The sequence below is a fragment of the Momordica charantia genome, assembly GCF_013281855.1.
Source record: "Momordica charantia cultivar OHB3-1 chromosome 8 unlocalized genomic scaffold, Mcharantia_2.0 BLBB01000008.1, whole genome shotgun sequence".
Lineage (NCBI taxonomy): Eukaryota > Viridiplantae > Streptophyta > Magnoliopsida > Cucurbitales > Cucurbitaceae > Momordica > Momordica charantia.
The window spans coordinates 2,325,503-2,346,892 of NW_028275166.1; the positions used below are offsets into that span (position 1 = coordinate 2,325,503).

The 21,390-nt window shown below is 35.6% G+C and overlaps 3 protein-coding genes across 5 annotated transcripts; 1 reads left to right on the forward strand and 2 right to left on the reverse strand.

Moving 5' to 3' along the window:
- Positions 1 to 37: 37 nt before the first annotated feature.
- LOC111004977 (elongation factor Ts (DUF810)) lies at positions 38 to 5,441 on the reverse strand. The gene is made up of 5 exons (XM_088127418.1): positions 4,865 to 5,441; positions 3,550 to 4,419; positions 2,253 to 2,708; positions 1,504 to 1,690; positions 38 to 1,424 (listed from the first exon to the last, which is right to left on the reverse strand). The coding sequence occupies exons 1-5, from the start codon at positions 5,381 to 5,383 to the stop codon at positions 490 to 492; spliced, it is 2,967 nt and encodes a 988-aa protein (XP_087983544.1). The 5' UTR covers positions 5,384 to 5,441; the 3' UTR covers positions 38 to 489.
- A 3,958-nt stretch (positions 5,442 to 9,399) lies between these two features.
- LOC111004995 (YebC-like protein) lies at positions 9,400 to 13,982 on the forward strand. 3 transcript variants are annotated; one of them, XM_088128102.1, is made up of 8 exons: positions 9,400 to 9,608; positions 9,695 to 9,855; positions 10,350 to 10,411; positions 10,706 to 10,862; positions 10,944 to 11,221; positions 11,520 to 11,640; positions 12,712 to 12,844; positions 13,650 to 13,982. In XM_088128102.1, the coding sequence occupies exons 1-7, from the start codon at positions 9,518 to 9,520 to the stop codon at positions 12,802 to 12,804; spliced, it is 963 nt and encodes a 320-aa protein (XP_087984228.1). In that variant the 5' UTR covers positions 9,400 to 9,517; the 3' UTR covers positions 12,805 to 12,844; positions 13,650 to 13,982. The 3 variants fall into 3 exon arrangements, with proteins under 3 accessions (XP_087984228.1, XP_022132024.1, XP_022132023.1); XM_022276332.2 differs by having other exon boundaries at positions 13,666 to 13,982; XM_022276331.2 differs by lacking the exon at positions 13,650 to 13,982 and having other exon boundaries at positions 12,712 to 13,155.
- On the reverse strand, positions 13,751 to 16,704 carry CCD8 (carotenoid cleavage dioxygenase 8). Its single transcript, XM_088128101.1, has 7 exons — positions 16,402 to 16,704; positions 15,613 to 16,143; positions 15,290 to 15,502; positions 14,979 to 15,172; positions 14,413 to 14,602; positions 14,242 to 14,344; positions 13,751 to 14,143 (listed from the first exon to the last, which is right to left on the reverse strand). Exons 1-7 carry the CDS (start codon positions 16,657 to 16,659, stop codon positions 13,998 to 14,000), a joined length of 1,635 nt encoding a protein of 544 aa, XP_087984227.1. The 5' UTR covers positions 16,660 to 16,704; the 3' UTR covers positions 13,751 to 13,997.
- Positions 16,705 to 21,390: the final 4,686 nt, after the last annotated feature.

Here is a 21,390-nt window from a genome sequence, read left to right on the forward strand (position 1 = left end):
TACAGTACAGGGTGAAAATTTTTATATTGCAACTGAATTAAGAAAAAAGGTGCTATATATAATATGATACACACTAATACCAGAATAGAATGGCAGCGTTAGTATAATAACAAATAGAATACACAGCCGAAAGTGATTCTATCTCCTATGATATCATCGTATACTGAAAATCAAAAGGGTGTAAAAAAAGAATAAAGGGATAAATGCCCCTATTACAGCACTAAAATGATAGACATAATATTTTCATCAATGGAGCAATTGAATTGTAAATAGATGATATTAATCTACCTTCTCGCCAAGCTTCAGCAGTCCCCTTCCAGTTCCTCTATAACCTTCAACTTTGCACAACATGCTCCTGCTCCCCAAATAATGCTCTCTGTTGTAATCTTCTTCATAAATAGGCAAAACCATAATTGCAAGGTTCTTCAGGTTCCTGCAGAAGAATCACCAGTTCTTGCGGAGTATCAATCTCTGCCATTCACCTAGCTATTACAACTTCTTAGGCAAATTGTAAGTTTTCTTGAGGAACTTTGAAGCTGTATCATCGTTCCTGTAGCACAGGATGCGTAGAAGAGTGTTTGGTTCGGTTGGATTCCACTGCCCAGAAGTAGGAGGTAATGGAAGTCTGGATTTGGCAGAAGATCCGAATGTCTCTACCGTCACATGTTTAAACCGTTCTACGATACTCTCTGTATCAGTTCGCATTAGAGGAAGGATGCCTCTCAATGTGGTTGCGAACTTATCAATCAACTCCAAAGGCAAACCATCCCCGTTTGCCCAGAATAAATCTTTGAGTAGCTTGAAATCGTCCTCGATTATCTGGGAGTCTTGCCGGGTAAAGGCACGTGAAGGGCCTCCAGCAAGCAAAACCAGTAAGAACCCATCAAAAGAAGCTTTCATTATGTCAGTAACAATCCTTGTTCGAACTCTTTCATGCACAGTGTCCGAGATGATGAGCAAGTACCGCTCAAGCTCCTGAAGGAACGGCTCAATCCTAGAAGATGAGGGCTCCCCTACATACAAACCATCCCATAAAACGTGACTTAAATCATGGAAAATGACTTTATAAGCAACTGCCTCACTAAGTTGCTGAACTCCTTCCACACAAGCAGCAGGTGAGAGCTCGAACTTCTTCCCCAAACCATTAGAAAAATCTTCTGCATGAGCAGATTCGGAGTTCCTGAGATGAGTGATTATTCTTTTCTCCATGACCTCCAACTCACCTCGAATTTGATGGAATGTGTTTATACGAACACAGATCTGAGACATCCCTAATGAATTATCCCCATTCAATGTTGCAACCTGGGAATTCTTCCTCTGAGAATTTGGTAATTTTTCTTTCTTCTTCCCAAAGGCTTGGAACTTTGATCCAATGGTACATCTAGTCAATGCTGGCATAGTTGGAAAATATGTATTTCGAGATCCTGTAGATCCACAAAGATAGAAAAGGTTATAACAAAAAATATCAATGTATAGCAGTAAATTAATGTTTGGAGAAGATACCACAGCCGGATTTTGCTTTCGTTATATAATACTGAAGACATCTATCAAGGCCAGCCACCAAATCAGGAAGTAAAGCAGGATGCATTGGTATTGGTAGTTGAAAGTATGCATCCAATGTTTCATCTATTATTCGCAGAACCTCAACAGCAGATGGTGCAAATCCTTGATTTTCTTTTGGATTCCATGCCTTAAATCATTGTGAAAAATAATCACTTGGTCAATAAGAATGATAGGAAGAAATTTATTTTTTAAAAAAGAAACAGGCAGCAAGCAAGCAAAAATATGGAAAGATGAACTTCATCTCATACCACAGAAAAATTCAATAGAAGGAGAAAGACCAACATTGTTGCACTTAGAACCACATTTTAGCAAATCAGTCCATAACCACGCAAGCAATTATGATGCAAGCCATGCAAAGCAATCATTGACAGAAGCAACTAGGTGATATTAAGCAAGTCTAACGTGCTAAATGCTATTTTAGAATTTAGGTGCATCTTCAAACGAAAAATTATTACCCTTATAATTTGCGTTCCCAAATTAAAAAACTAGTAGTTTGATCATTCTAATTATAACTACCCACTGATGAACTTTGTGCATGAAAATCGATAAAGATGACAATTGTGAAGCACCAAGATGAAACATCACCATTTGAGAAAGGTTGACGTGTCATAAACAGGCAAATCATAAAGTACCTTTCCCTGGGAAAAATTCAACATACTAAGTTAACACATGCAAAATATAGAACACACCTCTTGCTGCAAATTTCTGTCCACCCATTCCTTCATTCTGTCCAATCTTGTTTTCATCCACGATTTAACAAGATTGGCAATTGCAGAATCAGCCTCATAAGGAGGCATCTCGCGAATTATTGCCTTGCCGCCATCATCACTGTCCACTGAATCTTCTACTGCTATTTGCACAAGATCTTTCTCCAGCTTATCAGCAGCTCTCAGCACTTGTACAGCATCTGGTGTTAACTCTCCAATCCCCGAGATGAATTGTTTCAATTCATTTCCATAACAAGCATGAAGAGTGGCCACAGCCACTCCTGCCGCAAATGGATGCCATTTTTTGAGAATCGGACTGAAAACCTCCTTCTCATTGACTGCAAGATCACCAACGTCCTTTGCAAGAATGGCTAGGAGAGGAAGAGAGTTTGGCAGGCTTTTTGATGCTCTCCTACTTGAATCTGCCTTCTCCATTTTCTACTCGATATTAAAAAAAAAAAAAAAAAAAAAAGATCAGAAGTCAAGTACTAAACTAAACTTGACTGTGAGAAAATATACCATAATCAAGGATGCAGTACAGATTTTTTTTTGGGGGGGCATCACCTACTATAACCATGTTTTATGAGAGATATATTATATTTACATCTCAAAAATAGAATAATCAGTGTTTCAGAAGCACACGCTACCCATGGGGCATAATGGTCCTCTAGAGCTTAAGTGAGTGGGAAGAAAAGAGGTTCTAGTGATGTGAGACACAACATAAAAAACATAATAAATATTGAATAATATGAAAAAAAATTGTATTATGAAGCATGAGATAGAGAAAAAATAAATGAGGGTTTTATTTAAGAGATCGTACACATAACTGGCACCCCATTTTTCTTTTTCAGTATTAAAAATCAAAAGGGTTGCATGGTGCATCCACAGTGCCAAGAGGCAGGCCTATCTGTGCACTCTACTGGGGATGAGGCAAGGTGCTGTTTTGGTACCTCGCGTGGACAATAATTATGAACATAATAAAGGCCATACGACTTCATAAAACGGAACAGGATCATCAGAGAGAAGAATGATCTCTTTGTCTAGTTGTATTAATTTTCAGCAATTTCCGTGTAATAAAAATATTGTGCATCAGAATGTTTTGACGCTTAACACTAGCTAACATCATACGTATTCTCATTCTTTGATTATTGCAGTAGGCCAATGCTCCTAATAGTATGCAGAGGTCTTAGCGACAACATTGGGTATCAGTATCATGTATGATCAATGAATCTCATCACGTATAACAGAAAAGTGAATGGTGGAGCAGGTAATAACTTGCCTGAGCGAAAGCAGTGCGCAGTGATGATCTAATGTAAGTGTCAATCCTGCTGCGTGCAACATCAACCTCACCTTTTCTCCTCCTACGATACTCATTTGATACATCCTCAACTAAAATTTTAGCCGCTGATACCCCCAAAGATACAATGCCTTGCATGGTATTAATATTCCCAGAGTCAAATGTATCGTGATAAGCAAGAAGCCTCTTCTCTGCCCAACCCAGAATTGAGCACAATGTAGAACTCAAAACCTTGGCATAGTCAGAATCTTTAGAGGTCTTTGCATCTTTAGCAACTTCTGTTAGCTGACTATCAGCACCATAAAGCAAATCCAGTTCAGCTTGGCCAGTAGCAACAAAACGATGAAATAAAACCCAAGTAAAGCAAAGATTATGCAGCATTTGATTCAACCCAAGAATTCCCCAAGTCTTCTTAATATGTTCCATGAGCTCATCAATTTCTTCAATGATAGATATTTCATCATGTGCATCAAAACAGGCCTCAAGGAGCATCTCGTAAAGTCGAAGATTCAGTGGCATCCCATCTGCCCAGTGGCATACCTCGTTTAGTGATCCATCCAACGTTCTGGAAGCAAGAGACATAACAGCACTACGAAGAACTTGCATAGGCTCATTATTTTTCCCAGTTTCTATGGGCCTATCTAATGCTGCATGAATTATTTGTTTTAGCCGTTGTCCTGTAGCATTTGACTTATCAACAGGAATTTTAGGATGCAAAAGGAGACCGGCTTCTAAAACTTTCAAAGTCCGCTTCTGCCAAGCATCGTACTCTTGATGATCTGTGAAATCTGAAGCCTTCAGCTGCTGCAATAGTTCTAGTGGAACTACAACTGACTCAATTCTCCTTCCAACCTGTAACAATTTAAGAAATTATAGATCAGAAATGGACAAAAATCAAGTATGCAATAAAATGAAATCACATTTTGTTTTTACTTTTTAATTGGATCGAGATGTTGTTTTCACTGACTGCAAGGGCGAAAAACATGCAAATTCACAAATTCCGAGGTAATCTAGCAACTCTAATCCGGCATTTTAGTTACATTTTCACATCATGTATGTAAATCATTTCCACCAAGCTGAATCATATTTCAGTATGACACACAAGATCAACAATTGCTTGAACTTTCAATAAATTTAACATCCTAAAACGGGGGATAAAAAGGAAAAGGACTGGGAAGACGATGGATTCGACTACATCAATACTACCTTACGTCCAGCCATAACAAAACGAAACCGCACGAACAAGAGAATCAAAACCAATTTATTTTGGCATGAAATAACAAAATTGTACAATGACCTGGCCAGCAGAAATTCTGAGCAGCGCTCTCCTAACTCTGGAATCAACAGTCTCAGAAACCCCCATTTGGATCCTCATCAACTCGCCCACAGTCAAAGGCCGCTTAGACTTGCCCTGACTGGAAGCGGAGCCAGGGCTCTTCTTGGAGGCAGAGCCAGGAGATTTGAGGCCCAATGCCTTCTTAACCTTGGAGGCGGCGGTGGAAGTGAGAGATCGCTGCAGGCCAGGGGAGCTCGGGGAGTGCTGGTGAGTGGGAGAGTCTGCATGAGAATTGCTCGAAGATACATACGTGAGGTGCTTCCCGGAAGAGGTACGGCAAGCGGCGACGAAGATCTCGAAAGCGGTGAGCCGGAGATCGGAATCGGTGAGTTGAGAAGCGAGTTGGCCGAGCGGAGAGGGAAGATCGGGAGCGGCAAACACCGGTCGGATTGGCATTATGGATGGCGGCGGCGACGGCGGCGGAGGAGTGGACTCTCTCTTGGAATGGCCCAGAGTGAGGTCTCTGAAGAGGTGAGCCATGGAGGAGAGAGAGAGAGAGAGAGAGAGAGCGCGTGGAGAGGGGAGAGAGAAGATGAACTAAAAAGTAAAAGAGCGGGTGTTTTTTTTTTTAATATTAAAAATACATTTAATTATCATTATCATTATCAAATAAAAATTAATAATACATCTTCAACTTTTATATGTATATATATAATTTAGAAACATTTAGAAAAATTAGCTCAGTTGGCTGATTGGAAATTGATTCCAATGGTTGCCCTTTCCTAAGGTTTCCGCTTTGACAATTTTAGCATTGAAAATATAAATTTACCCAAATTCAGATTTTGATACTTAAAACTTTAGCTTGTTTGAGGATTATTTATATAAGATAGTATTCCTTCTAAAACAGAAATTTATGTACGATAATTTTTTCCACGGAAAAAATATTCAAGTGTGTGTTTAAGTTTTTTCAAAATATAGGAAATTGATTTTTATTTAACAATAAATAATTTTAATATGCGTAGTGACATTAACCATTTAAATGGTTATAAAAATAAATTTTAAAACAAAAGTAGAGAGGGATTTTGAAAATTCAAGGCTTCTTGAAGTCTTTCGGGGTTTGGTTTTGCACCGGAGGGCTGATCGGCTTGTTGGTACGATTAACTCGATTCGTTAAGCTAAACTATCAATGAATTTCCGAGCAATTTCAATAATCGCGTTCATTGATATTTCTGGTATAGTAGATGCTATCACACATATAATCATACTCAATTCAATCAAATTGTTTGATCCTTATTGTTGTAAGGGGATCTTCTCTCATTTCGCACGTGAGGGGTTCTTTCTTGGTTTCGTCCAGCCATTGATAACTTGATTGTTTTTATCTAATAATATCTCGAAACAACACTCGTAAGGGGAAGCAGTAGAGAAATAATCGTCTTTTGAAATCACTTTATTTGTAATTAAAAGAAAAGAGAGGGCGGAGAGTTATCAAGATTTATACAATCTATTCCAAGATAAACGATTTTGAACAAAAAATAATTATTCTATAAGCAAAATGATACTATTTTTAGGTCTTAACTTCACTGTAAATTAAAAAGTTAAATAGCAGGTAGTTATCTTCTTTACTCGTGTATAATAATGAGTAACCTTGAAGAAAGGTCAAGGCATTGGTAATTTAATGAGAGGATTCCAATTTTCACCCTCTGTAAAATTTATATTCTAAAAAAATATATATTCATGATGAGTCGGCAAACAAAATTTAGTTGTAACTGATAAATACTACGCTAATCACACTTGTTCACTTGACACAGCTCAACTTTGCCAAATAAGTATGCGTTATACTTGACTGCATCTAGCTCAAGTGTTTTTAAGTTCGGTACATTCTAATGCACCTTTATCTCTTAAATTAAACAACCAACTTTACCAATACCAAAGAAGTCTTGTCTTTCATGACATGGCATTCAATACTTACATGACTCAAAACCCTATACCGAGATCTTCTACATTTGGCTCTTTAAATACAGTTTTAATAGTCATTCTAAGTATGTCCATATATATCATAAAAAGTTAGATTTAGTTTATCCTTCATTTGTCATCATAAAACGTTCTGAGCGGGATGCAGTTACCTTCTATATTATAAATGATTCTTTAAAATGTTTGTGCAATCTATTTTCAAAATAATTTTTAATTGTTAAAATTAAGTTGTTTGTGCTAAAAATATATTAAAATGAGTAAATATATCTCTAAATTTATTAGATTCTCTTGTTTAAATTATTTTTTAGTACAACAAATGTGAAATAAGTTAGATGTGTTTATGGTCGATATATACTCGTGGTAGTCTCAATATATTAATAATTTTGATTTACGACGAATTATAATGAAAAGAAAAAAAAGTTTTTGAAGTACAATTATAAGGAAATAAAAATTTTCTAACGACCTTAATTTCACAAAACTCCATGAGAAGATTCTTAAAATAATAAAGGAAAAGTCAAAAATGGAGATGGGGCTGTCAGGCAAATGGCCAGATAAGATGGCTGTTTGGAAGCTTTGTCCACAGCTTTCCCTTCTTTTGTTTTACATCATCTCCACCCAACAAATTAAATTAAATAATCACAAAGCTTATTCTATTAATTAAAAAAAATAAGTATAAGAATTGACTGATCTATCCATCTACCAAAATATCTCATTTCATCTTAAAGGATGTTCACAATCAATCATATGGTTGGGAAAAAGAAAAAAAAAATTAGACTGTGAGATTTGTTAAATATTTTAATTTTAATTAAATATAAATTTTTAGATTTCAAATTTAAACATTGTCATAATCTATAATTTTTTTTTAATTTTAAATAATTTGTTGACTTATTAACAATCCATGTATCTCGCCTTTAAGAAAAATATTTCTGAAAAAAAAAATACTAATACATAATTGGTATTCCTGAATTTTCAATGCATGGGATATAAATTTGTGTATTGAGCTTCTATTTTATGATTTACAAACACACCGATACTTCAAAAAAAATTATGATTAAATATATATTATAAATGAATAGCCACGAAAGTGACATTTGAATTTAAAATAATAATTAAGAAAATCGTGAAAATGATGAAAATTAATAGTAGATCTTTCCTAGATGAGGACAATTAAATAAAAACGAAGAACGGAAGATTGAAGAATTAAGGGACGAAAATTTAAGTAATCTAACCCTACCAATATTTTTTTTAATACAATAAATATAGGGCGGGAGAGTTTTAACACGCGAATAAGTAATTAAACACTTTTTTAAGTTTTGCTCACGTTAACCAAAGTTTACATTTCTTAATATTTCCATTTGATTCACAATTTTTTTTCCTCTGCTGTTATTATCATCTTATCTGTCTTCTTTCCAATTAAGAATAGGTTCAAATAAATTAATTTAAAAAAAAAAGTAGTTATAATTAGGCCAAATAACTTAAAAAAAAAAAAAAAAAAGTTCACTTGCCTGCCCCAACCATGTCCAAAGAATACAACAAAAGTAACCTTTAAAATTTCATAGTATTGATGTTTAACTATTATTTTATTACATGTCTCTCTCGTTATTTTTATAAGACATTCTAACTATAAATGATTAGATTAAAAACATTAGTATCAATTTTTTTAAACTACATCAGTACTAAATTTTCGTCCAATAATAATAGAAAATTGTTTTTAGAAATTGTTTTGTCAAAATAAATTAATGTGAAAGGTGAGATTGTTATAAACTTGAATTCATTGTAACAACTTCATTAAATTCCAGGAACAATGGTTTTAGAGTAACCTTAAATCTAATAAAAACATATTGTAATAAATTTTATTTACTTCCAATATATTTAGAATAATAAGTATGAATAGAAATAAAAAAATTCCAAAGTTTGAGGTGCAATGCAACAAAAGCAAAAGGTTTAGAAAAGGGAGGACAGGTGACAGTTGGGCTCAATTGTCGGCAAATCTCAACAAGCAAAGCAACCATCATTTTCATGCTTCAAAATGACGCCTTTCATACTTAATTAATCCCTAATTTTTATTTTAATTACCACAAATGTTTCTCACACCCTCTCTCTCTTTTTAATACTTATTTTAGTTTGATTTTAGCTATTGTTATTTCAAAAGGTATGTTTCAATCCTTTCGATAGGTATATTTTGATTCTATATTTTTTGAAAGTGACTATTTTGGTCCTTACCTGCAAAATTTTAACACAAAAATTTATATACAATCGAAACCTTTTAATACAATTTATGGCTATATTTCGAATAATTTAGTGAGTGTTGAGGTATTAGGGTAAAATGTTAATAGCTAAGTGAGATAAAAATTACTCCAATAGTATGATTTTATGCAAATTTGGTAGAATTTCTTCTTCTTTTTATAAAAGAAAAGAAAAGAAAATATCTGGCATTGGGCCGATTGGTTACTAAATGCTGATAACTGGTCCAAGCCCAGAAGAAGGAAAAGCTAGGGCCCAGGCAACGCTGAGAATGATAATTCGACATGTCGTTTCAAGTTCAAACTTCAAACTACATATCGTCTAATAACGTGAAGTAGAAGGCGTACGATTCTGTTCGGCGCAGTGCGAAACTGCAGAGGCCGCCATGTCAAATGGGATGCAACAAAGCTTTCTTCTGTGTTAAAGCGGGAGAGTAGCGATAAAAAAGGAAGCTGAAATATGGGTTCGGTCCGAGCATTTGGAGTAATCCTTCAAAAATTCTCATCAAATTGGATCACTCACAAATGTCCCCAACTCTTCCATCTCCACAGTCTCTCTCTCTCCCTCTCTCGGCACATTTTGAGTCAAGAGTCTGTGGCCGCGAAAACTGATTTCTGAAATTTTTTGGCAATTCAGGGAATGGGTTGTGTTCAGCATCATCAATGGCTGCCGAAGCATCGGGTTTACCTTCGTGGGCTTTTGAAAGTAAGCTAAAATGTTGTGGGAATCAAGTGCGGAGGATATGGATGTCTCCGGTCTGTATGGGCAGGCGTTCCTGCAAAATTGCTGGTAGAAAGGTACATGGTGTCCATATCTTATGGCGATTTTTCTGTTTTTGAGAAAACAAATTCCAGTTGCGCGGTGAATAGGACATGATTATTTAGTTCTTGACATTAATAACGTTACAAATTTGGTTTCTGGGTAGTCTTGATATGGTGGTTTTGCTAGTTTCATCACCTGCCTAGTTGGGTTGCTGAGTATAAACGTTTCTGACTTGCATTTCTCTTAATTTATGAGTTGGGTAACACTTTATTTACTGTTCGATTTGATTCAGTCAACTTGCTCGTATTAGGACATGTCGACAGAATTAGCCATATCAACATGTTTGTTGGTGAAATTTTAAAGAATGTTTGATGGTTATATGTTTGGTGAACTTTTAGTGTGATTATCGAGTGATTTCGTTTATGGGCTCTGGAACATTGTATTAAATGTTAAGTAGCATGTCATGTATGTTTTTACGGTGCTATTGACCTTATCGATTCAGTCTCTGAGTGTGCCCAACTCCATGTAGGGCGCTCAAGATGCAAAGAAGGCAAAACTTTATTCCAGGATTGGCAAGGAGGTTGTTTCTGCGTAAGTAGTCGATTTTCCTCCTTTCTGAATTGATTTTGATTGTGCTAATAACATAATGTGTAGAATAATTCTCTTAGAAGTTCTTGGAAAATTTTGGGTGACAGGTTTTTCAAAATGCCATCCATAATATTAGCTGATATGGCAAGACGAACATCTAGTAGCCATAGAGCTAGAACTTGCCTATCTTCTATTTCTTCACTCATGACATGCGCGTTGATGCATCATGCATGGAGTCTTCTGCTCGCAGACTTACTGAATGCTTATATACATATATTTTTTTTTGTCACAATATAGTGTTAAAAAGGGTGGAACGAGCCCCATATCTAATACCCTTTTGGCTGCCATACTTGAGAAAGCCAAGGAGCTTGATGTTCCAAAAGAAATCCTTGATCGCAACATTAAGAGGGCTTCCGAGAAAGGACAAGAGGCTTACATTGAGAAAATTTATGAGGTTTTCAGTTAGCCACTGTTATTATCTTCAGACTTTGAGTTGAAAAGGAGAGATTATTAGCTGTAACACGCATGTCTACAGGTATATGGTTATGGTGGTGCTAGTATGGTTGTTGAGGTCTCAACAGATAAGATAAACCGTTCAGTGGCAGCTGTTAGAGAGGTAGTGAAGGACTATGGCGGAAAGATGGCAGATCCTGGATCTGTTATGTTCAAGTTTAGACGTGCTCGGGTTGTGAATGTTAAGGCCTCTGATGTTGACAAAGACCAGCTTCTCATCATATCTTTAGATGCTGGCGCAGAGGATGTTATTGAACCTCCAGAATACGAAGATGATACAGAAGAAGATAAGTTTGAAAGGTAGCCGATCTGCACTTATCAGCAGTATTCTTTGATTCTTCTTTATGCTATGGTTTTTTATATGCTTTTAGTCATTAAATTAGAAGGAACCAGAGTTTTAGCGACATCACTCTCTGCTGTTGCTTCTAATGGAACATGATAAACCTGGAAATTTTGTATTACCAAAGAGCAATAGATATTCATCTCAGTTAGCAACTCTTTATTTTAGATATTCCAGACAACCATTTTTACTTTTCTCGGTATGTCCAATCTTATGGTTATTTTGAACAAATCTTATCTCTGTTTGTTTTGCTTGTAGATATTACAAAATTGTGACTTCCACAGAGAACTACTCCGGAATACTATCCAAGCTACGGGAAGAAAGTATAAATTTCGAACCTGACAGTGGTTCTGAGCTGCTTCCTATAAGCACTATTGAGGTATGTGCTTAATTTGTATGTGGTTTTTTCATGTTGGATCAGTTTAAATTGCTTCATGATTGTTTGTTTGGAAGGTTGTTTATACTTTAAAATTGCAAATTTTAACTTGATATGATGAAACTTGTTGAATTTTCTGATCTAGATAAAAAGAGAGAAAATTCTAAAATTATTCCTTCAGCCAGTTTTTTGTTACCGTTAATAGAGTTTTATTTATTTATTATTTATTATTTTTTTTATAGCACAAAATTTAGAATCTGTGTTGCATGTGCACAGACGTTTCAAAGAAATAGGGGTGAGCGTCAAAACCTTAGCAATCATAGTGGCATCGGTGGTAATAGGATTAGGATTGACTCTTTATGACGTTGCAACTTCTCATATCATCATGGATTTATGTTGAACTAGGTAAGGTCAGATTGCTTAATCAAAAGAAAAGGGAAGGATAGGGTGGACAATGTTATGACAAACAAGATTCGACTCACCATTCGCGAAAGCATTAATAGGAAATATTGCAGTGGAGGCTTCTTCTTCACAAAGAGTGTTCCTGAGTTACCGAGTCAATCTTGACTTTTAATTAAGGCCCATTATCTTATGTTCATATAGGTAAGTTCAGGAACGAACCTAGAGAACTATGCCTATAGGTGAGAAGATAAATCCTGAGTGGCCTAATTTCATTCAAGATGAGAGGAAAAGGTAGCCTACAAAAAGAACGACATACATCCATGCTCTCAACTATGAAAGTAACACCTTGAAAATGGACCTGATCCATTTGACAGGTCTCTACATATATAAATTGTGACCACTGACTTAGATTTGATGAGGACACTTCACATCTATTTTTGGGAAGACGTTGATCTAAACTAATGTTATTAGTTTAAGAAAGGACTCCTGCTACTCAAATTGAAAGCTAATAATGATGTTTAATTTGATGATCTTTTGAATTATCATGAATAAAATTGTAATTTTTTGACATTTAAGGACTAAAAGTAAAACCAATCCTGAATCCAGACCTCAGAAACTTGTAACTTTCGCTTTTTAGATGCTCTGCTATTTTGTGACAATATTGAGTTTCAGGTGGATGATGAAGCTATGGATTTGAATAAAGAACTAATGGACAAGTTGCTTGAACTCGAGGATGTCGATGCTGTTTATACTGACCAAAAGTGAATATTTGTTCCTCTATAGTATCCTGCCAACGTGGAGAGAGGTAAAATCGCTCTCCCATATTTGTGCTAGCGACCTCAATTTGCTCTAGTCATCTCGAAATCTGATTGATCTTGCTAAGACGAGAGGCATTTGAATTTTCAAGTTTGTAAGGCTATGGACACTGTTTACTATATTTTGAGTCTGGGGTTTTCTTGTATTAGCAAGATTTCCCAAATCATTGTAGAATAATACTCCTAGAAGAGTGTGACAATCATTCAATTTTGTCCTTTTATAACTTTTTTTGGGGTGTGGATGAAAATTCTTCTATTAGAAAGTATAATTGAAAGATTACTTCTTGATTCTATTGGCAAATGGCCTTACTCCAATAGTTTGGTAATCATGGTTGTGTATTCATCATTTGAAGTCAGAAAACTTATAAAATATATAATATGTCAATGATGATGACTTAAACCCGCTATTTTAAATGCACTTTGAGATTATTGCTCGTCTTCTTTAATATTTGGCCTGGTGAAGTCTTAAGTGTATTTATATTTTTAAAACATATGCGTTCAACATCTGTACTCATAAGGTATACATATTTAAGATTCTTGACATTGAATTAATTTCAAACCAGCATTATTCCTTTCCAAAATCCAACCATTATATGAGATTCACAATTGTTTAATGAGGCACAAGTTGGCAATCTCTTAACCACACGACTTGCTAGTAGCATAGTATTCATTTGATTATTTTGTTTCCTTTTCATGTTCTTAATCATCACCAAGTCATGTTCTAAATTAGTAGATAAACTCAAAATTGAAGTGATGAAAATTGTATCCAAACTCAAATGACATATTTTCTTACAGAAGTAATTATGTGCAGAGGGGAATTCATTATGTTGTCATCTTCTAGAACATACATTACTCTCTGTGTTGAATCCAAAGAAAAAGGATTCACGGCCATGGTGTACAAAAGCAAAGTTGTATTTATTATTTTCACAGGGCCAGGGTAAAAGATGAACAGATGAATCTGCTACAAGCTACATACAATCTGCTCTACTACTACACAGAGTATAACTATGACACATGGCTGCAGATTTATTTGCCACATGTACGGTTCTGTATTACTCTCTTTAACTTGGCACTGTTTACATTGTAAATGCCTATTTACCAACCTTATAGTATGCTTCTAATTTTTCTTTTGATGAAGTGATTCTATGTCTTGGGAACCCAGCATCCATGTAGGCCATAAGGAAGACCATAGGGAAATTTTGCTCTAGCTATCTCTTCAAATGTGGATCCATCTAGTAGTAAAGCATACCCTTCTCCATTTTTGCCACTGACCATGGAGATCACCACTCCTGCACCAACACAAACACATTTTATACGCGTATTTGTACAAACCCTTTTGGTTCATACGATGGAAGGGTTCATTGTCTCTCTATAAAATATGACTCACCATCATCTTCTTCTGTTGCACCAGGTCGAGCCACGAAGAAGGGTTCGGAAGGGATTGCGCCATCCTCGTGCCAATTCTTGGCCTTCTTCTCCACCAAATCAATCTGCAAAGAACGGATTTAATAACATGGGCAAAGAGATTAGGGAAAATGGTTGTGAACTGTGAAGTTACCTTGGTGAGAGTGTTGGGGAAATTGCAGGGTCTTTTAGCTCCACAAGCATATGCATATCTATATTTCTTGCCCAAAAAGGCAGGGTTAAAGCTACACATGTCCATTCCTCTGCCATGTTCTTCAGGTTCCAAAGCTGCTTCCAGAGTCCCATTCCCACTCCCATCCATTGGAATTCTAAACCTTCCCACCCTGCAAAAAATTCCATTAAATTTTCTTCCAATCATTCATCCCAGCTTTCTGATTTCTGTGTCAATTTTCAAAGTGATTGACATGATTTGAGGAGTCCTAATCAGAAGCAAAGTCAAAGGGGGTTTATGAAATCAAATCATGCAACAAAAGAAATTGCAGAATTATTCAGAGCCAGATTCTGGTGAATAATTCAACAATTCCGGCTGTTAAATAATGATTAATAAGGAAAACAAAAGTACATTCTGCTGGACCCCTCACCTACCTAACTCCAAACAATTTGGAGTATAGAAACCACAACATATTTATGGTATTATAGTGTTTTAAATGATGAACAGAAGATTAAACATACGATTATGTAGAGGGAGATTGAACAAACCTAGCATCAGGAAGAGCATCTTTGAGAGCGAACCGACGAAGATTGTTAAGTCTGAGCCTGTCGAGGATTACGGGATTGGCATTATGCTCACAGCAATCTGCAATCACAGCCGTAATCCTTCCTTCTTCGTCCCGCTCTTCGTATGCGTTTATAAAGTGAAACGTTATGTACAATGGTACTTCCACGCTCGTCACCTACATTTCATTTATCCATCAAATAGTATAAGCAATTCACAAATTTAATGAGAGAATCACTTGAAACAAAAACAAAAAAAAACTAACGATGAATTTTATGAAATGAAGAGGGCTTACAATTTTTCCACTAGCTTTGCACATGACATGCATGAAGGCTTTGGACTCCGGCCGCCACTCGAACTTGTACAGTGGCGTCGGCTCCGCCCTCAGCAGATTCTGAGCACAGTATCTCAACGGCATCTCCGGCACCACTACGTAATTCTCCGTCACCGGAAATGAGTGGACCCATCCCGGGGCCGGTCCTCCCCGACAATTCACCCGCCCAATCACCTATTAACGATATAAATACAACAATATTTAGGCGCTGTCCCTCAACCCACCTATGACGGCTTCGTAAAAAATAAAAAAAATAAAAACTTTTGAGTTTAGTGGTAATGTACCTTACGTTCGTTAGTTCCTGGGTCCATCCGCACCACTTGATATCCCGGGTTGAAAAGATCTGGCAACAACGTCAAAAATTCCGAGTCGGTGACGATGGGGTGTGCGGAGTGAATAAGCCCGCCGAGCGAGTCGCTAAACTCGAACTTCCCCAGAGTCTCCAACGAGTCCGAGTCGATCATTATGGAACCCTTTTGAGTCTCGGTGAGGCAAACAACACGGCCATCACCGAGCTTGACGACGCCGGTGTTGGAGTTGTCGGTGAGGGAGGCACCGGAGAAGAGGCTGGCGAGCTCTCCGACGTAGGCGAGAAAGTTGTTGGCTTTAGGGACTTCGGAGAATTCGCGAAAGCACACCTTTTGATTCCTCACGGCGGCCATGTACGCCTCCGATTCGATCTGGCGGTGGCCGGCGATCACCCGTCCGTCGTCAAATTGCAGCTTCACGATTGTAGCGTAACCGTCGAAGAGGTGCCGGAAATTGTAGTCGCCGATATTCCATATTCCCGGTCCGTTCCTCAGATAGGTCCCACTCTGCATGCAGAATTAAAACTTCGATTTAATTTCTTATATTAAAGTTTTTTAATTGAGCACGCAAATACAAACAATTTGAAAAGGAATTTGATTGATTGATTTTATTTATTTATATATAGTTGGGCGACAATACCCACCCCAATATTATTGGTGGGGAATTTGACGATGAAAAATATTTTGACATCTTATGACAAGGTTGACACTAAGAGCAAGAAATAAAAAAAGTAAAAAAACTAATGAGTTGCCAATTATTCTAACCAGCCAGTAAGGTAATTGGCCTTGGACGGAAAGTTCTCCTTCCCATTTTTCTTGGCGGATGCTGGTCCAGGCAACGTGGTTATTCCGGTGACCGGAAGGGTCAATCTCCGGCGGCGGAGCCACCGGGAGAGGGCGGTGGCGTTGGGGGCTGGCTATACTTCTCACGGTGAAGTTGGGGGAAGGGAAAACGTTGCGTTTTAAACGGTTGGTTTTGGAATTGAAGGGGAAAATGCAGCTTCCGGCGGCGATTGAAGCCATGGCGAAAATCAGAAGACAATTTTTTATGATGTGGGAGAGAGAGGGAGTTCAAAGGGGAAGTATTTATAGGTAAAAAAAAAAAGAAAAAGAAAAAGGATTTTAAATTAATAAAAAAAAGAAGGAAATTTGGATAATTAATCAGCAAAAACAAAGCATTTTGCCATTGCATATTGGAATCTTGATTGGTGGAGTTCCATTCCGCAACAAGACGCTGTGCCCTTTTTTATTTTTTATTTACAATATATTTTTTAATGTGCGTCTTTCATGCAGAGTTGGTTTGAGAAGAGAGCCCATTTAAAATTAATGTGTGCAGTGATTTTGGAACAAGTGCTCAAGCAATGGCATGCCCATGTAACACATATTTAAATGCGTGTCATAATTTTTTATATGTTCAACGTTAATTTAATTAATGCCAAATCTAAGTTCGGTAATGTAATTATTGGGTTTAATTAACAATTATACAGATGAAATCCTTGAGAATTTCAGAGATGGTTGGTGTATTATTACGATTTATATAAACTTTTTTTCACAGGAACCATTATTAATTAAAAGGAATATATACTATAAATTTATATATATGATGGGTGAGTTATGAATGCTGACTTTTATATTTATATTGGCTGTCATGGTATGAAGATACGTGTCGGGTGCGATTAATTAAAATTGTGCTTTTTCAACTATGACCATGTTTACTTACATGCAATTCTCATTGGAATGAGAAGAAATCATAATGAGAATATTATTGTTTTGATTTTGTTTATTAGAAATTTTTGGAAATTGAAATAAGAAATCCTTTTAGGTTGGAATGAGAAGAAATCAATGGTATTATTCCTTTGATTTTGTTTATTAGAAAATTTTGGGAATCGAAATTAGAAATTCTTTTACGTTGTTTGTAAAATTGTGAGCTAAAATCGAGGAAATAGGAATTAGATATGTAATTAACTGTAACTAATTGTAAATATATTATTCATTTTTTTAATTATTATTATTGTTGATAGTAAAATATTTTTTATTATAATAATTTATTTAATATTAACAAATAATAAATAATAAATATAAAATCATATCATTTAAAATAATTTTTTATTAGAACAACCGTTATTTAATATAAAATATTATTAACAATTAAGAGAAATAAATGAGAAAAAGATTATTAGCCGTATAAATAAAAATAATAATAAAAAACAATTAATTGAAAAGTAAGGAATGTGGAGCCATAGAATAAGGAATGAGAATAAAATTGACGAGGTTATAGGGTAGTGATTACAAAGTTTGAAGTGAGTTGGATCGATCAATTTCGTTTCTACGGTTTAGTCAATGCTATCAAAAGAAACAAAAATTCTGATTTGTATTCATTAATTTCTATTCCATTGAAGTAAAGGGAGCCTATGTGACTTCTAGAAAACTCCATGACCAACCGATATGTGTATTTATAGCATGTATATAACTTCTTTGATAATTATGGATGGAGTTTTCTCTCTAAGCATTTAAGGCAACATCACATGCATCACTCTCTCTCCTTCATGCATCACTACTTACTCTCTCTCTCTCTCTCAACATGCAATTACAAAAGTTAAACCATTTCTCTCTTGCCATATCTACAAAGCTGCTTATTGGTTCGTAGATATCTGCTATTGATCACCGTTAAAAAAATAGATGTATAAAGAAAGAGAGCGAAAATAGATTTTCTTTTACCCATGGTTGTGTTTAAGACTGGCATGTGTCTAGGACATGCAAGACGTCAATATTTCATATATGTCATCATTCTCGAAAAAAATTTAGCACACAGAGTATAGATATTCTTTTCATTATGTTAGAATTGTATTAAAAATAATGATACAAGGTTTATCAATGTCGAGGGTAAAACTCGAGTAGGACATGTATCTACTTTTTTCAGTGGAAGCGGGACCACGTACGGTCACGTTCTACAACCCGACGTCGTCGAGTAGGACACACGTCAGGTTGGGATGGAATGATGGACCACAGGCGGTTACTCCCCATACATAACCGTAGTAGGGGAGGGTGCACGTTGTCGGTACTTAGGGCGCTACAGCTGTAGGGAAGGAGTCCTTGAGCCACAAGTGGTGTCGTCACTTTGCGACTGTTGGAAGTATGTCCTCAGATGCTCTCTAGACGACACATTGCACTCCTACCACCTTTAACCGTCGTCTTTCCTGATAGTCCACTCGAAGTTATAGAAGGAAGGACCCTCGTCCTCACAAAGTAAGTGAAAAATCTGTTACTTATATTTAAGGTATCTTGTTCCTATTTCTTCCTCGATGACTAACTTGATCGTCGAAGTGTTTTAGGCAGGACACCGCATCAACATCGAGTAACTTCGATTTCAAGCTCACTCATTTCCTAGTCGGACTGTTCGTCCGAGTGACACGTGGCCTACGACCGGAATTCGCCACCAACAACCAATATTAAAAAATTATTTACATAATAGTGTGAACAAACTATCTATAGTATTCTCATAATACTAAAAAAATTTTCCACCACTCTCTCCCTCATGTTGTAGGCGAAATCGAGACTTTGTAGCGGCAGTTATTGGGATATATATAAAATATATATGCCAAAGTGTACGGTTTTTATGATCAGTAGCATATAATATATAGTATAAACATATGCACATACGTACTTATATATGAGCGGATAATTATTTCAAAAAAAGCATTCATTCGATTTCTTTTCAACGGCCAAAATGCCACATCAATCACTTCTCTTGTGAAACAAATCAATAAATTTAAATGAATCTTTTTATAGCACCAAATAATAAAAGTAGCAGAGAATTCTTGATCTTTAATCTCAATTTGAGGATTTGAATGGTTGAATCTTAACTCAATTACCTGTACTTGCTCAAATTGAAATTCTATTATTTGTCAAATTAACTCGTAGATGAATTTCGTCATCAATATCAACAAGATTTTGGTGTCTCGTATTCATTTAGACATTACTTACTACTCTAAATATCATACATTATTTGAATCTTCTACCTTTATTGAATTTCAAAATCATATCACATGAGGTAAAGCTCGCATCATTATTATTTAATTTGATAAATAAGATTATGTTTAGTACAAACAAGCGAACAATGTGGTTGTACCTATCAATTTAAATCATCACTAGATTTGAAGAGTTAAAATGTCAATTCTAGAAATTTATAGGACATATGAAATCTTTAATGGTAAAATACGTTTTTCTTTTCATTATTTGGGAAACTATTTTCAAAACAACCCAATTCCCTTCTCTACAAGAATTTCTTTTAGAATAAAAGGCATAAAAGTACACGTTAAAAAAATTTGAAAACTTAAAGTTGATGCACTGCAAGAAATAAATTTTTTCTCGACGCGTCAAAACGTCAGAAAAAATCTTCAATTCATATATAGATATCTAACAACATTGACTCATATTTGTGATAAAGAGTAACATTGGTTGCGATAGAAATGATATATTGATCGAAACTAATGAAAAATTATAGTACTGCTAATAATAATAATAATTATTATTATTATTAATTAAGGAAATGGCGCAGCATAAATTTAAACTACGATAATGATGAAAATTGTTGTGAAACCACCAGTATTAATATGCAAAAATAATAGTAATAATAATAATTAATTATGGGTCTAATTGATCATGACGTTATATATGGGGGAATTAAATTTTGATGATGAACTTTGAATATATAATCACCATTTACATCCCCTTAGGTACCACAATAATTATCCTTCGGAAATCCCAAAAGTCGATCATCGGCTAAAATTAGGGTTTTCGTCACAATAAATTTAATATTTTAAATCGTTTTTTAGTACAATAAGTGAAGTAAGAGAATTTGAACTCGTGATCTCATAGTGTAGAGATAGGTGTCAATTATGGCTGAATATTTTTATACTCAAAAGATATCGATTTTTTTTTTTAATTTATTAGGTAATAGTAGACTTTTCTTTTCTTTTAATTTTTTTTTGAAACGTTTTTTCCTTTTAATTTGATGGCATATGTGTGTGTACATATTATTATGAAAATTAAATAAAAAGTAAAGATTCTTTGGGTCCAAAGTGGTTGTTAAGTATATACAGATGGGATGGGTGGAGACATATACGAGAAAATTATTTTTCCTAATTGCAATTTCAGTGATGGGATGGGAATTATTCTCCACATTAGAAAAATCAAAACCGTTTTCAAACAGACTCTTCCGTTCTTGAAAATTGCCAAATAAAATAGGTTATAGAACAAATAAAATGGATAATAAACAAACATATATTTTTTTAAAAAATCCAATCACACAATTAATCTTAATCTTTTCTACGGCACAGCTCAACTAGTTAAAACATATATTGGTCCGGTTCACTGGGCTGTTGGCCTACCAAACACTTGCCCGCATATCCTATCGTCCGCTTGGCGGACTCTGCACTCGCTATCCTTTGTGTTCTCTCTGCTGGGGCCTAGCTTCACTGCATCGGTTTCGTAGTAGCACATATCTTTCCTCGACCAAAAGATAAGAGATTCAAATCCCTACCCCACGTCAGTAAAAAAACAAATAATTTATAGCTACCCTGTCTATAAAAAGTTCCAAAAAGATCGGTATCAAAGAATAAAACGACAAAAAAAAGGAAATAAATGGAATAATTAAGTAGGTATGGGAGAGGGAAGGATGGAATATTTGGCCGTCCAAAGTGGAGACTCAGAGAATGAAACAAAAAATTATAAGCAGCAACTTCCCCACACCTT

What these genes read in the sequence shown, in the direction of transcription:
- LOC111004977 (XM_088127418.1), bottom strand. Translation starts at nt 5,383, where the DNA reads ATGGCTCACCTCTTCAGAGACCTCACTCTGGGCCATTCCAAGAGAGAG. An exon ending in TCAGAATTTCTGCTGGCCAG is followed by an intron (nt 4,420 to 4,864) that starts GTCATTGTACAA and finishes AAATTGTTACAG; the next exon opens with GTTGGAAGGAGAATTGAGTC. An exon ending in GAAAGCAAAATCCGGCTGTG is followed by an intron (nt 1,425 to 1,503) that starts GTATCTTCTCCA and finishes GTGGATCTACAG; the next exon opens with GATCTCGAAATACATATTTT.
- LOC111004995 (XM_088128102.1), top strand. Translation starts at nt 9,518, where the DNA reads ATGGGTTCGGTCCGAGCATTTGGAGTAATCCTTCAAAAATTCTCATCA. An exon ending in CCAACTCTTCCATCTCCACA is followed by an intron (nt 9,609 to 9,694) that starts GTCTCTCTCTCT and finishes TTGGCAATTCAG; the next exon opens with GGAATGGGTTGTGTTCAGCA. An exon ending in GCAAAATTGCTGGTAGAAAG is followed by an intron (nt 9,856 to 10,349) that starts GTACATGGTGTC and finishes AACTCCATGTAG; the next exon opens with GGCGCTCAAGATGCAAAGAA.
- CCD8 (XM_088128101.1), bottom strand. Translation starts at nt 16,659, where the DNA reads ATGGCTTCAATCGCCGCCGGAAGCTGCATTTTCCCCTTCAATTCCAAA. An exon ending in CAGGAACTAACGAACGTAAG is followed by an intron (nt 15,503 to 15,612) that starts GTACATTACCAC and finishes TATCGTTAATAG; the next exon opens with GTGATTGGGCGGGTGAATTG. An exon ending in GATGCTCTTCCTGATGCTAG is followed by an intron (nt 14,603 to 14,978) that starts GTTTGTTCAATC and finishes AATTTTTTGCAG; the next exon opens with GGTGGGAAGGTTTAGAATTC.